Source organism: Acomys russatus, chromosome 6 (genome assembly GCF_903995435.1).
Source record: "Acomys russatus chromosome 6, mAcoRus1.1, whole genome shotgun sequence".
Lineage (NCBI taxonomy): Eukaryota > Metazoa > Chordata > Mammalia > Rodentia > Muridae > Acomys > Acomys russatus.
The window spans coordinates 79,124,576-79,138,155 of NC_067142.1; the positions used below are offsets into that span (position 1 = coordinate 79,124,576).

The window sequence follows — 13,580 nt, forward strand, 5'->3', positions numbered from 1 at the left end:
AAACTGGGGGGGTTGGCACACAACCTCATTCTGTAATTTGAAAGCTGTGTGTTACCAGCAGAGCTCTGAGCCAAGCCCTGGCATTGTGGAAGCTAAGTAGCAGCACCAATGTTGCTGATCACAGCAGCAGGGCAGTGGAGCAGGGGTCCACTAGCGGCTACCCTAAGAGTGTGTCCAGGGAGGGCTAACTTACTCAGCCTTTCAATGACCCTAAGAGCTAATTATTGTTGCCCAACTTTCCAGGTAAGCAAACTGAAGCACAGGAAAGCAGGCACACTGGTGGCGGGCACCTTCCCTGGAGGGCAGGGAGCCCGGCTCTGTCCACCCATGGCAGCCTCGGCACTTCCTTTCAATACAACTTGATTTTAACATGGGCCTGACTTTGCATTTGAGCTAATAAGAAAGTTAAAGTGCCCAGAGGTCACTTCAAGTCCAAGTAGAGCCAATCAGAAAAGGCTACAAATACCTACTGTGCATTCCCACGGACCTCTCTTGACTAGGCCTCTGTGATTCCGCACACCACCCCAGCTGTTGGCGCCTCAAGACTCCCTGCTCCCGGCTGCCATTATGCCTGCTCAGTAGGTTTGTTGAGAGGGTCAGATGAGTTAACACTCGTGACATCCTTAGAATAGTTCTTACACAGTCCCCTGGCAACACCTCCCAAACCTTAATCAAATCCTCTTCCAAATCCAGATCTTTATATCTAATAACCAACAGGAATCTCCTTCTACTGACTTCTCATCTGCCCCTGAGACGCTCGCGCCCTGCTGACAGGTCACCAAGTGCCATCAGCTTTATGTGTTCCTGCCACAGGAACCACCATGGTGGACTTCACCCTAGCTTGTTGTAGGTGCCAGCTCTCTCATACAGTCCCAAAGGGTCTGCAGCACACCCCATAATGAACAGCGTTGCTTGCTGCTCATCTCTGCACCAGGAGCTGCTGGACAGGAAAGACTCCCGGCCGTTCCCTCATGGTGTTAGCACAGTTTCTGAAAGAAGGCAGGCTCAAGGCAGGCTGGGTGTATGATTTTGTTCTTAGTTACTATTTGTTTATGAATAATTATAGCCTTTTTTTCCTTTTACAGAAAAGTCTCTCACAGATGCCTAATTTTCAACTTTCAATACTCTGGCCTCTGCTCCTATTTTAACTTATCCCTCTATAGCTGCTTTCCCAAAGGATAATTTACTTGTACGGTTCACCACTTGCATACAGTTTTTCCTGCATCTGTCTTCTTACCATGGACCTCTGCTGGCCATGAGCATTCTCAACTGAATGCACAAAAGCCACTCAACTCAAGCTGATACTAGAAGCATCTTCCTCTTAGGTCTCATACCTGCTTCTTTTTGTTTCTGTACATTCATGATAATCACACTGCCCCTGGCTGCACAGTGTGCCCCATACAACTCATGGACACTGCCCTTAAAGTCCAGATGGTGGGTGGAGCTGCTGGGGACAAGCAGGGTAGTGGGCCTGCTGCCCCTAATGAGATCTATAAACAATGTAGCCCCTTGATTTCTGATCTCTAGCAAGACTGTTAGGACCACTGCCTTATTTTTAGTCACACAAAGAATCAAATACATTTAGTAACATATCTTTATCCATTTAATTAAAAATTAATTTTAAAAGACAAAAACCAACTTACTTCAGGTGGTTTTCTACCTAGAAGAATGTAAGTAGCCATCACTTCATCGTATTTCTGACTTACTAAGGCATCATTGATTTCATCTCGTGCAAACCCCATAGTGACCATAATGTCTAGAGAGAGAGAGACAGAGAGAGACAGACAGAGAGAGAGAGAGAGAGAGAGAGAGAGAGAGAGAGAGAGAGAGAGAGAGAGAATTTTTTCTTAAAATATAAAAAATATAGGTTTGTCAATATTGTTAAGGAAAACTAGTTTTTAAAATATTCAAAGTGAGTTTTAACTACGAAATCCTGTGTATTGTTAACCTCCAGGGAGAGCATATTCAGATACTATACACGTATCACTTTTTAAGATTTATTTACTTTAATTAAGTGTTTAATTAAGTGTATATGCACTACATGCCTGCTTGGTACCTGTGGATGTGAGAACAGGGCATCAGTTCCTTGGATGGGAGTTACAAATGGTTGTTAGCCACAATCTGAATACTGGGAATTGAACCTGGGTGTTCTACAAGAGCAACAAATGCTCTTAACTGCTGAGCTTTCTCTCCAGTACCCATTTCTAATTTGTTTTTGTGCAGAATTATTTGTTATGAATTTAATATATCCCCATAATTTCTCATATCCTGGGATATTTCTGAGCTGACTTCATTGGCCCAGGCCCGGGCGTCACTCAATGCCTCCTGCCTCTGTTGTCTCTTTCAGCACATCCTCAGCTACTCATGAAGAGGCCGACATCTCAATGCCAGAACCTCTGCTTCCTTTCACCTCATGTTCAGATTTTCTTTCAAGGCTTGACTCCCACAATGCTACCATCAAGTTCTTAGTGAGGAATGGGGAGGGAGAGTGGGCTCTGCTGAGGGGTGGAGAGCAGAAAGGGAGTGGCGACGCGCCCAAGCTTAGGACTCAGTGTCCGGAACTTTGCTCTATGGCTCAGTCTGCTCAGGGCCGACAGTTACACTGCCCATTCTTCCACGGGACAGTGAGAAAGGAAGAACTATGCTCACCTAATTTACTTTAATTTTTGTTACAGTTGCCAACAACTGAACAGGACCACAGATACACACATGAGAACAAACCAAGGAACTTGAGTATTTTAATGTCTAGTGTTGCCATTAGGGCGATAACACAGGTGTGTTAAAATACGGAAGTCCCAGATACACACTAAGGGCTAACGGACGCTCACTTGTAGTCTATGGCAGCGCTTCTCACAGAGTTTCAATACTTACCTATTCTTTTTGCATCACTGAGATCGAGCTCAGGCTCAGAATATGGCTTTAGCTCTTCTTCTTCGTGACCAACATTCATCCATCGGTCCTTCATGATTTGCTAGGAGATAAACTCTAAGTCATGTCTGGTAAATTACAACATTCAACCCACTCTTCAAACGTGAAGTTTATTGCTTCACTCAACAGGAATCATGTAATACTTTCAGATAACGTTACGCTATGTACTTTAATTATGGTCCAACAGGAGGTGTGGGTCTCTAGGAACCCAGCCTCTCATCACAACTATGTTACCCTCTCCTCACCAAAGGCACTGCACAAAAAATACTCCTTCCACACTCCTTTAAAAGGAGTATTTCCAAATTGTAGAGTTTTAACATGAGAACCCGACTTTAACTTTTGCTTCATGTTTTTATATATAAGATTAATAAAAAGATTTGTTTACCTTGTCTTTTACCAAATTCATGCATTTATTTTAAAAATCTCACTCCTCAGAAAGGAGCTGTTGGGAATGGAAATCTAGGCGAGTCAGTCCAGGTAATTGAAAGAATATGGGAACGAATGGTAGTAAACATTAAAGTCCAGAATCAAAACTTAGGTAACAATCAAGGTGAAACAAGTATTAATGTAAATTACCACAACCAAATAACTTGATACTGTGAACGTCAACCCTGGGCTGTTAAAGATAATCTGGAGGGGACTGTCCATAGAGTGGGGAAAAGTAGTTATGGCTAGGTAAAGAGCTAGTACTCAGAATATGTAAAGAAGACCTATAAAAAGTATGCAGCAAAACTTTTGTTTTGCTCTGTTTTGTTTTGTTTTCAAGACACAGTTTCTGTTACGCAGAGCCCTGGCTGAACTATACTCTCTTGGTAGACCAGGCTGGCTCACAGAGATCCGCCTGACTCTGCCTCCCAAGTGCTGAGGTTACAGGTGTGCGCTGCCATGCCCTGCTGCAGCAAAACTTCTACTACTGGATAAAAAGCTATGTCTATACAAAGAAAGCTGTTTTGAAATAGTGGTTTTAAAAAACAGTTTATAGATCCCCCCACAACATACACACAATTCAAAGCTTACTAACGGTAACTGGTACAAAGGGCTGGAGAGATGCCTCAGTGGTTAAGAGCCCTACCTGTTCTTCCAGAAGAATTAGTTTGATTCCCAGTACCCACAAGTGGCTTACAACCATCTGTAACTACTACAGCTCTCGGGGATCCAATGCTGGCGACCATAGACACCGGGCATGTACATGATGTACAGACACCCATGCAGGCAAAACAGTCACACACATAAAAAATTTTTTTACAAAGTTATAAAAAATTGAAGTTGCAGCCACATCTGCTGCCATCTGGGCTCAGCCACCAGGGTTCCCAGTCTCCCAGGGCACTTCAGAGGGAGGATGGGTGTGTGCACAGGCTGAGGTAGCCTGCTCTCAGTCACTACCTTGTCTTCTTGGGCTGGCGTGAATAGGAACGGCCTTCAGAGACTCATGTGTATGACTGCTTGGCCCACAGAGAGTGGCACGACAAGGTGTGGCCTTGTTGGAAGAAGTGAGTCACTGTGGAGGCGGGCTTTGAGGTCATATATGCTCAAGCTACACCTAGTGTGTTACAGTTCCCTTCTGCTGCCTGTGGGTCAAGATGTAGAACTCTCAGCTCCTTCTCGGCCTGCACCCTACATGCTCCCCGCCATGACGGTTATGGACTAAACCCCTGACACTGTACGCCAGCCCCAATTAAATGTTTTTCTTTATAAGAGTTGTCATGGTCATGGTGTCTCTTCACAGCAATGGAACCCAAATTAAGACACCTCCAAAACCCCATTGTCCATGTCTATGACCCTCTGCTACCCCTTGGCCGTGGGCCTCAACAAGGGCCACAAAGTGACAAAGAGAGAGAGGAGCTGAGCAATTTGCTAGTGGCCATGAGGAAGGCCGAGAAGAAAGGGGCCTCACCCCTCTTTCCCAATAAATGTTTATGCTGAATAATAACAACAGCAACAAATGAAGATCATGTAAGACAATTCCTGAGGTCACTGACACTTCAAGGGGACTCTTTAAAGGTTTGCTGTAACAAATCATTCCTCTCAAACATGGACAAGACACACTAGTGCAACAGTGGTACAGTGTTATAGGAGTAACCAACCATTTTTTTGACTGGATGTAAGGCCTACTCCATGAGATGATACCCACACTTGACACTTCTAAAGTAGCCAAGAACCTGAGACTAGATAAGTCATGGGCTTAGGGGAAAGCCTACTATTATTGTTCTGCCAAAGAAATATAGCAATAAAATGATTACTAATGACATATTACTATAAATCAGTGTATCCCTCAACCCTCACAGAGAAGTGTCTTCTTGCAGTAGGTAGTAACTAACACAGAGTAATTAGCACAACTGGGCAATGCGCAGAGTGTGAGCCTTTGGAATACTCAGTGCTAAAAGGGACATCTTTATCAGACTCCTGCTCTCAAGGCTCAGGGATCTGTGCAGAAGAAGAGGTGGAAAGACTGTAAGAGCCAGAGGTAATGAACGACTAAAAGGAAACTGTCCTCTAGATACAACATGGTTGATGCACATGAATTCACAAAGAACGACAGCATGTACAAGACCTGCACTGGTTCAAACTTAACAAAATCCAGCATGGAGAGGGGCAAGCCAAGAAGCTACCTGCAGGTGATGGCTGCTGGGAAGGGGAAAGGCAGTCATCTCCAATGGAGCATCATGGGCTTGTGCCCAGGGGTTGGCCAACACATAATGTACTCCACGTTTTTTTGTGTGTTGTTTATTTTGTTCTGGTCTTACTATTTTTGTTTGCTTTGACTTTTGTGCTTATTGTTATTTGTGTGTGTGTGTGTGTGTGTGTGTGTGTGTGTGTGTGTGTGAGACAGAAAGAGAAGGGGGAAGGAAAGAGTGAGGAAGGGGCAGGGAGGAAGGGGAGGAGGGAGAGGGGGGAGGGAAAGAGAGGAGGGGAAGGGAGAGAGAGGAGATTAGGAGAGGCAGAGACAAAGAATATAACATTGAGTGGGTAGGGAGGTGAGGCTCTGGGAGGAGTTTCAGGTAGAAGAGCGTATGATCAAACTATATTACATGAAAAACATTTAAATTAAAAAGTGGTATCCAGTTTCTCTGGTTGTCATTTTGGGGAACTGTGACTAACCTGTGTGCAGTATTATATTTCTAACATGAGCTCACCATGGCTTTGACACAGACCATGCTCAAGTATGTCATCTGAAACTTCTGAAGACCAAGCAGTTTACAAAAGCTGGAGAAATGGCTCAGCAGGCAGAAGCACTGGCTGTATCTCTAGAGGGCCCAGGTTCAATTCGCAACACCCACACGGCAGCACAGAACTGTCCATAACGCCAGTTCCAGGGGATCCATGGCACCAGGCATGCATATGGTGTGTGTGTATGTATGTATGTATGTATGTATGTATGTATGTATGTACGTACGTATGTATGTACGTACGTGTGTGTGTATGTGTGTGTGTGTACGTACCTACGTACGTACGTGTGCGCGCGCCCATCAGGCAAGATACTCATACACATAAAATAAAAAATTCTAATCATTAGCAGTAGCATAGATTAAATTATACAAAATAATGGGATTCTTTGTGGTAAGATCACATTTTTGAATAATAATTTAGTTTTAAAATTCAACTCCATGCACCCTAGCACTTTAATATTCAGTGCTTCACACTGCTGGGGCTTGTACCTATGGCTGTGCACGTGCCAGGCAAAGGCTCCACAACTCATCTGCAGGGACTCAGCTGCTCAGGCTGCCCTTGTTCTTCATCCTTTCCTTAGTAGCTGGGCTTATAAGCCTCCAGCGCGAGGTCTGGATAATTTTCAGCCTTTTAATGTTAACAACCGAAGAGTAAAACATTTGGCTATTCTGGCCAAAATTTAATGAGTAAATTAGTCACCTTTGAGGGAAGCACATTTATTTTTACGAGAAGGCCACAGAGATTTGTAAACACTGTTTCCCCAGGTGACTTTCTGTGCGCCTTCTCTTCTGCGTGTCTGTGAGCTGCTGCTTTACCTCTAGGAATGTTACTGACATGCAGGCCAGGAGGGGGTTCCTGAGTAAAAGTGGGTCCCCTGAGCCCTCTGGGCTCCTCCAGCACGGGCACTCATTCACACCCATGTGCATATACATGATTTAAGGCAATCTTTAAAAAAAAAAAAGTGGCCCCCAGAGCTGGAACAGGAGAGGCTGATGTTCTCAGAAGCTGCAGCGCTTAGAACTAGTAAGTCAGTGGTTTTCTGTTCTGAGCAATAACACACTTTTCTATGAGTGGCTGGAAGTAGGCTGAGAAAAGCAGAAATACAGAAATGAGCCTTTCACTGTAGACGGCAATACTAACTTGTGTTTTCAGCCTCCAAAGGAAAAACACAAAAACCTTGAGCTAGGTGCTAGCCACACTTAAACAAACAACACAGTAAAAAACCAGTTGATACAATACCAGTTGATGGACTCATATAAAGTACTGAGACAGTGCCGAGGTCTTTAGCTTCCACCAGACACACTATGCCTTTAAGAAAAAGTGTGTGTGGAAATAAAATTATGAAGTGAGTTGAGCTGTGTGCAGGGCTGCGTCTACCTCTTGGTGTGTGTGCCAGAAAGCCCACACTGAAACTGCACTGCACAGGAGCACCACAGAGTTCACTGTCCTTCCAGTGATGGTAAGAAGGCTTTAAATGACCAAGTGAGCAACGGGTACTAGTCTCAAAAATTTTCTTAGTTCAGGCCAAAATATTCCTGAAGATGTGAAGGGGCTAAAGGGATGGCCTGGAGACTTACAGGGATGGCCTGGAGACTTACAGGGATGGCCTGCAGACTTACAGGGATGGCCTGCAGACTTACAGGGATGGCCTGGAGACTTACAGGGATGGCCTGCAGACTTACAGGGATGGCCTGGAGACTTAAAGCATTCTTCCAAAGTTTGGTTCGCAGACCCACATGGCAGCTCACAACCTTTGTAACTCCAGTGCTAGCGCTTTACCGCCCTCTTCTGGGCTCTAAGGGCATTGCAGGTATGCAATTCACATACATACAGGTAAACACTCAAACATTTAAAACAACAACAAAAAACCCTAGGAAAACGCAGATGGGAGAAATGCTTAAAATCATGAGTTATTTTAATACAACGCAAGAAGGAAGAGGCTGGTCATCTGGGTTACAAGCCCCTCTGCTGGTCCTGACGCACAGTTATGACATGTCAAGTGGGGCTGCCCAGAATGCGCATGGGCAACAGCAGTGTTCTAAGTGAAAGGCGCCTGTCCCATGTGCTCTACTCATGTGTCTGCCCACTTTCTGAAGTTTCTGGTACAGATTTTGTTTCCCAAGATTTCTGATAGTGAAGAATCACCTGTGTTAGAATTTTGAGTCATTGTTCAACCTTCAAATACCTGGTCAATCTTACCTAACACAAAGGGTTTTGTTTTGGACCAGGTAGTTTCTGACAAAAGCTAGGTCTATCCTCTTCAAAAGTCAACTTTGTCTCCACTGTGTCAGCTTTAACAACTCACCAAAGAACCAAGAAGAAGTAAGCCCTTGGAGAGATCTACTGTGGTTTCTGAATAAAGAACCATCACTTTTCCTGATGCTGAAAAGGCCAATTAGATGAAGGGCAAACACAGGGGACAGTGCTCTGCAGAGACACAGGAACCGCGCACCCGCAGCGCTTAGGCTGCCTTTTGGAGACACAGCGAGCTCACCTCCAAGCTGCCCCTCTTTATGGGGTTCAGCACTAGGAGTTTCTTCAAGAGATTCTCACAGTCCGTGGACATGTAGAAGGGAATGCGATACTTCCCCCGAAGGACTCGCTCTCGCAGTTCCTTTGACAAAGAAGGAAATTGTTGTAAGTAGCGGCTGACATTACAGCTCCTGGGGATAAGGGCAGCAGCAAACAGGTAGATACCTTCAGATTCTGGCCGTCAAAAGGCAGGGAGCCACTGACCAGTGTGTAGAGAATGACGCCCAGACTCCACACATCCACTTCCGGCCCATCGTACTTCTTGCCTTGGAAAAGCTCGGGGGCAGCGTAAGGCGGGCTTCCACAGAATGTGTCCAATTTGTTCCCCACTGTGAATTCATTGCTAAAACCAAAGTCAGCAATTTTAATATTCATATCAGCATCAAGGAGAAGGTTTTCAGCCTAAGAGGAAAATAATAAAAAGGACAATGTAAAAAGCGCACATAAAGTAAAAGTGTCTGCTCCACTTGTTTCTGACCCTATGCTCCCTAGTGCACGCCTCTCATTTAGACATACAGCTTCAAATTCTGCAGTGCGTAACCACGTCTGTGGGAGACTGATTTTTAACACCTGAAAAGGAATCTCATAGAAACTATAAACCCATTTCCTCCAAAAGTTCATTTTAAACATTTTTAACTTCATGGTAAGCAGCATCTTAGACTTGCACCTTAACAGGACCTTATCTACAGAACACCTACTAAAATCACTGCTTCGCTTCAGACTGAAGCCAAGATAAGCCAGCGAGTGCCATTCAGCAGGTAGGTGATGCTAGGTTCGAGGACGTGTCTAAAGTGACTGCCCGCCAGGGCTCTGTGGCTCCCTCACTCAGCTCTCTGTCCTCCTTAGAGAATGCGTCCTCAACAAAGTACCGTTTAGCCAAGGAAGCAAACCAGAACAATTTGGCTCTCAGACTTTATTTTCAGTAATGCTTGCTGGCCTAAAAGCAGACACTTGACCAGAGTCACGTTCTATAGGGCACAAGGTCTCCCACATTTGAGAGGCTCTTCCTAAAATTCTGAACCAATCACCCACAGATAAAAACAGAAATGTCTTTTATAAACACAAGCAACTTAATTAAGGCTTGCTTTGTGCATACCTTGTTTCAAATTCTATTTTCAACTGATGAATAAATAGACCAATAAAGCTACAGGTTAGTTTATAGTTGTGCTTGGTTGGAGTCTAAAAAGGAGTAAAACTGACCAAGATGAAAATCAGAAGACCTTGGGCTTTGCTGAAGGGCCCATCACGTGTCTCTCCCTCCTCCAAGTTCCCCCTCTTTTCTTTGTCCCTTTATGGTGTTACAGCTTACCTCATATTTGTGAAAGTGTAACTACAATAGTGATGGCTAGTGTTAACGGTCCACTTGACCAGGTCTAGAGGCACCTAGACTGGGAAAGCCTGTGGGGACGCTGACCCAGGCCGTGCACATGCCTATAATCTCAGCCTGGGGAAGCTGAAGCAGGAGATCTGAAGTTCTAGGACAGCCTGGGCTAACTACACGGTGAAATCCTGTCTCAAAAAACTCAAACCCAAGCCAATGCCCCTCAGCTCCCCCCTCCAAACAACCCCAAAGAAACCAAAAGCCCAACCAACTAATAAACAAATAAAAGTGGACACAGATCTATGAATGAGCAAATCTGGGAAAGCCACATTAAATCAACATTTATGGGCTGAGCAGTAGCAGCAGCAGCAGCAGCAACAACAAAATGCCTTCCTGCTGGAAGGGCCTAACTCCCCTTGGCCATCTGTAGTCAGGTAGACTTTCCCAGTTTCTCCAGCACAGTCTATATCAGTGGTTTTCAACCTGAGACCCATTAATACAGTCCATGTTGTAGTGATCCCTAATCATCAAAACAACTTCATAACTTTAATTTTGCTACTGTTATTAATTGTAATATAAATATCTGATATGCAGGATATCTAACATATGACCCCTATGAAAGGGGTCATGCTGCCCAGGTTGAGACGTGTTCCTCTAGATGGAAATCTAAGTCAGCACATTGCCTCCAAAGAGACAAGCATGTAGTGCTGGGGCCTCTGTGCAGGCATATGTGGGAACCCTCTCTCCACTGGATTGAACTGAACACACAGTTGTTGAATATGATTTTTTAAATGCAAAACGAGGTGTTAAGCTATAAATCAAACAAAGAAATAGGGTAACCACCCAGCCTTTTTCTTTGTAGAAATGATTTCCTCTTAGCCTACCCTGCCCCAGAAGAGCTGATACAGGAACATCTGAAGCAGTGGGCAGGTCAGAAGAATGGAACCGAAACATAGGATTAGACTCCTGACAACTGCGTAAGGCAGTATATTTAAACAGAACCCAAAACTGATGCCAGGAATGGATAAAAGCAATGGCAAAGGTAAAAAATAAATGTAGAGTGTTAGAGAATGAAAGAAGAAGACAAAAAGAAAGAAAGAAAAAGAAAGAAAGAAAGAACAACTTAAGCCCAAGCTTTTGAGGCTTGTTCGACCATAACCATTTCTACCATACACATTATTCCAAAGTGTACTCGGCTATTCTCATCCCAAACATACATTTTCTATTGCTGTGATAAACACCATGAACAAAACAACCCTGGGAGGAAAGGTTTGTTTAGCTTCCCTATCCCCAGGCACAGTCCACTGAGTCAGGGCAGGAACTCAAATCAGGCACCTGGAGGCAGGAACTGAGGCGGAGGGCATGGAGGGTGCTGCTCCCTGTCTTGCTCCTCATAGCTCACCCAGTTTGCTTCTTTATACAACCTAGGACCACTTGGCCAGGAGTGGCCCTGCCCACAGCGGGCTAGGACCTCCCACATAATCATTCATCCAGAAAATGCCCCACAGGCTTGCCTGCAAGCCAGTCTGATGAAGGCATTTTCTCAGTTGACAGCCCCTCTTCCCCATAGACTCTAGCTGGTGTCATGTTGACAGAAAACTAACCAACACATAAACATACTGAGCCCTCTTCTCATGTTGAACTTTGGTGCTGAGAAAGAGCCCCGGTTCTTACATGTATTTGTTGGGCTCTGACATTATTTCTGTCTAGATGGGACCATGAGCGTTTTCAGGTGAGGAGAGCTCCATACTCATCTATCTGAAACATGCGAGTTAATAGGTAATCAAGACCTCTAACTCTGACGCTAGACAACGTCATGTCCACATTTTCACATACTAGACGAATACAGGGCCTTTCATAACCTATGGTGACAACTCTATAAATAACACCCCATCCTGTGCCTAAAATGCTGGGTAATTGGAGAGGCAATCCTAATTTTATTATGACAAAATTTAAGTGTGTGCATGACGATATGGGTGCAGATGTGTGCACCTGTGTGGAGCCCAGAGGAGGACACCCAGTGTCCTGCTGTATCACCCTCTGATTCATCATCCCCTTAAGACAGAATCACTCACTGATCCTGGCACTGGCTGTTGCAGCTAGGCTGGCTGGCCAGTGAGCTCCTAGGATCTACCAGTTTCTGCTCCCAAATGCTAGCATTATAGGCATGCATAGCCCTACCAGGTTTTCATTAGGTGTGTGCTGGGGATTTGAACTCTGGTCTGCATGCTTGCAAAGCAAGTGCTCTTATTCATAGAGCCTTTTTACCCACCCCCTTATTATTAAATATTTTCATAATTACAATTTAACTTTAAAAGCAGTAGCTTACCTTAAGATCACGGTGAACAATGCATTTTTGATGACAATATTGAACAGCAGACACTATCTGAAATAAATATTTGGATAAAAGGTAAAAATTATTTTATAGTTAGATACTTAATTTTCATAATTATCATTTTTCTTCTTTCTTTCTTTTTTTTGTTTTTTTGAGACAGGGTTTCTCTGTGTAACAGAGCCCTGGATATCTGGACTCTCTTTGTAGACTAGGCTGGCCTTGAACTCCCAGAAATCTGCTTGCCTCAGCCTCCCAAGTGTTTGGGATTAAAAGCATGCTCCACCACTGCCTGGCTCATAATTATCATTTTTAATTTAGATAAAGTACTAACTTGGATTTAAAAAATAATAGCAATTTCATGGTTTCTTTAGTTTAGAAAGCTATGCTTGTTAAAGAGATGAAACTTTTAAATGTGGGAAATATATTCTTTTGGGAAAATATACTATCTTGGTTTTGGTCAATATCGATGGAAATTCTCTAAACAAATTGAATTTCTGTTTTCATGAGTCAAAGTATAAAATCTGTGGTTTAGAACAAGGGTTTACTAGTGTCGAGTGAGTGCTGCACATATAAACTAGCATTCAAAATAGCTGACTGGAGCTAAAGCTACGTTATTTGGGATCACATCACATTTGCTCAAGGCATATTGCCTTAATTTATCAAGAGTTAATCAATAAAGTAGTCAACAACATCTTATTATTTTCTGCTCAAGTATAAGGAAATAGGAAAAAACCCTAACCCTCAGAAATAAAACAAACAATCAAGAAATGACCTACAAGTTAATCTCACACTTGCCCCTAATTCAGCGGGACAAAGTACTGTGCAGTGTGCACACATTCTGCAGCTGTAGCCTGTCGCCAGTGTGTAGGGCTCTGGGGACAAGGGCCAGACAGGGAAGTACCTAGCAGTGTAAAGGCCTCAAATACAACCAAGAAACAGGTCATACGCTTTTTTGGTGACAGTTCTTTAAAAGAGCCTGGTAGCAATCGATAGAGCTACCTTATATGCGTAATTCTATCTGGTGTCTAAAGGGAAGGTCGTTTACTGCAGAGCTGCGGGGCCAGTGACTGTAAACCCAGTGTGGGTGCTGCTCAACCATTCACAAACGGTGAGAGGAAAAAGCTTTCTGACCATCTAAAGGTGCATGAAGCACGCTGGTAGCAGGGATGGAGGGAGACTGTTCAGACTAGAGCGAAAATGGCATTTCAGGGGTAGAAGAGGATTCAAATGTATGTTAAAATAGTTCAAAGACAAGGCATGAACTTGAAAAAACAAAACCACAAACACATGCTGAAT

At 43.9% G+C, this 13,580-nt stretch overlaps 1 protein-coding gene across 2 annotated transcripts in view; it reads right to left on the minus strand.

Moving 5' to 3' along the window:
* The window catches only part of Mark1 (microtubule affinity regulating kinase 1), a 98,319-nt gene that overhangs the window by 17,617 nt on the left and 67,122 nt on the right, over window positions 1–13,580 (minus strand). For both annotated transcript variants that reach the window (XM_051148079.1, XM_051148078.1), the window contains exons 7-11: window positions 12,279–12,335; window positions 8,794–9,030; window positions 8,591–8,710; window positions 2,872–2,971; window positions 1,644–1,756 (exon numbers count right to left, since the gene is read on the minus strand). In XM_051148079.1, coding sequence (XP_051004036.1) covers window positions 1,644–1,756; window positions 2,872–2,971; window positions 8,591–8,710; window positions 8,794–9,030; window positions 12,279–12,335 — 627 coding nt within the window. The remainder of the gene's footprint in view (window positions 1–1,643; window positions 1,757–2,871; window positions 2,972–8,590; window positions 8,711–8,793; window positions 9,031–12,278; window positions 12,336–13,580) is intronic.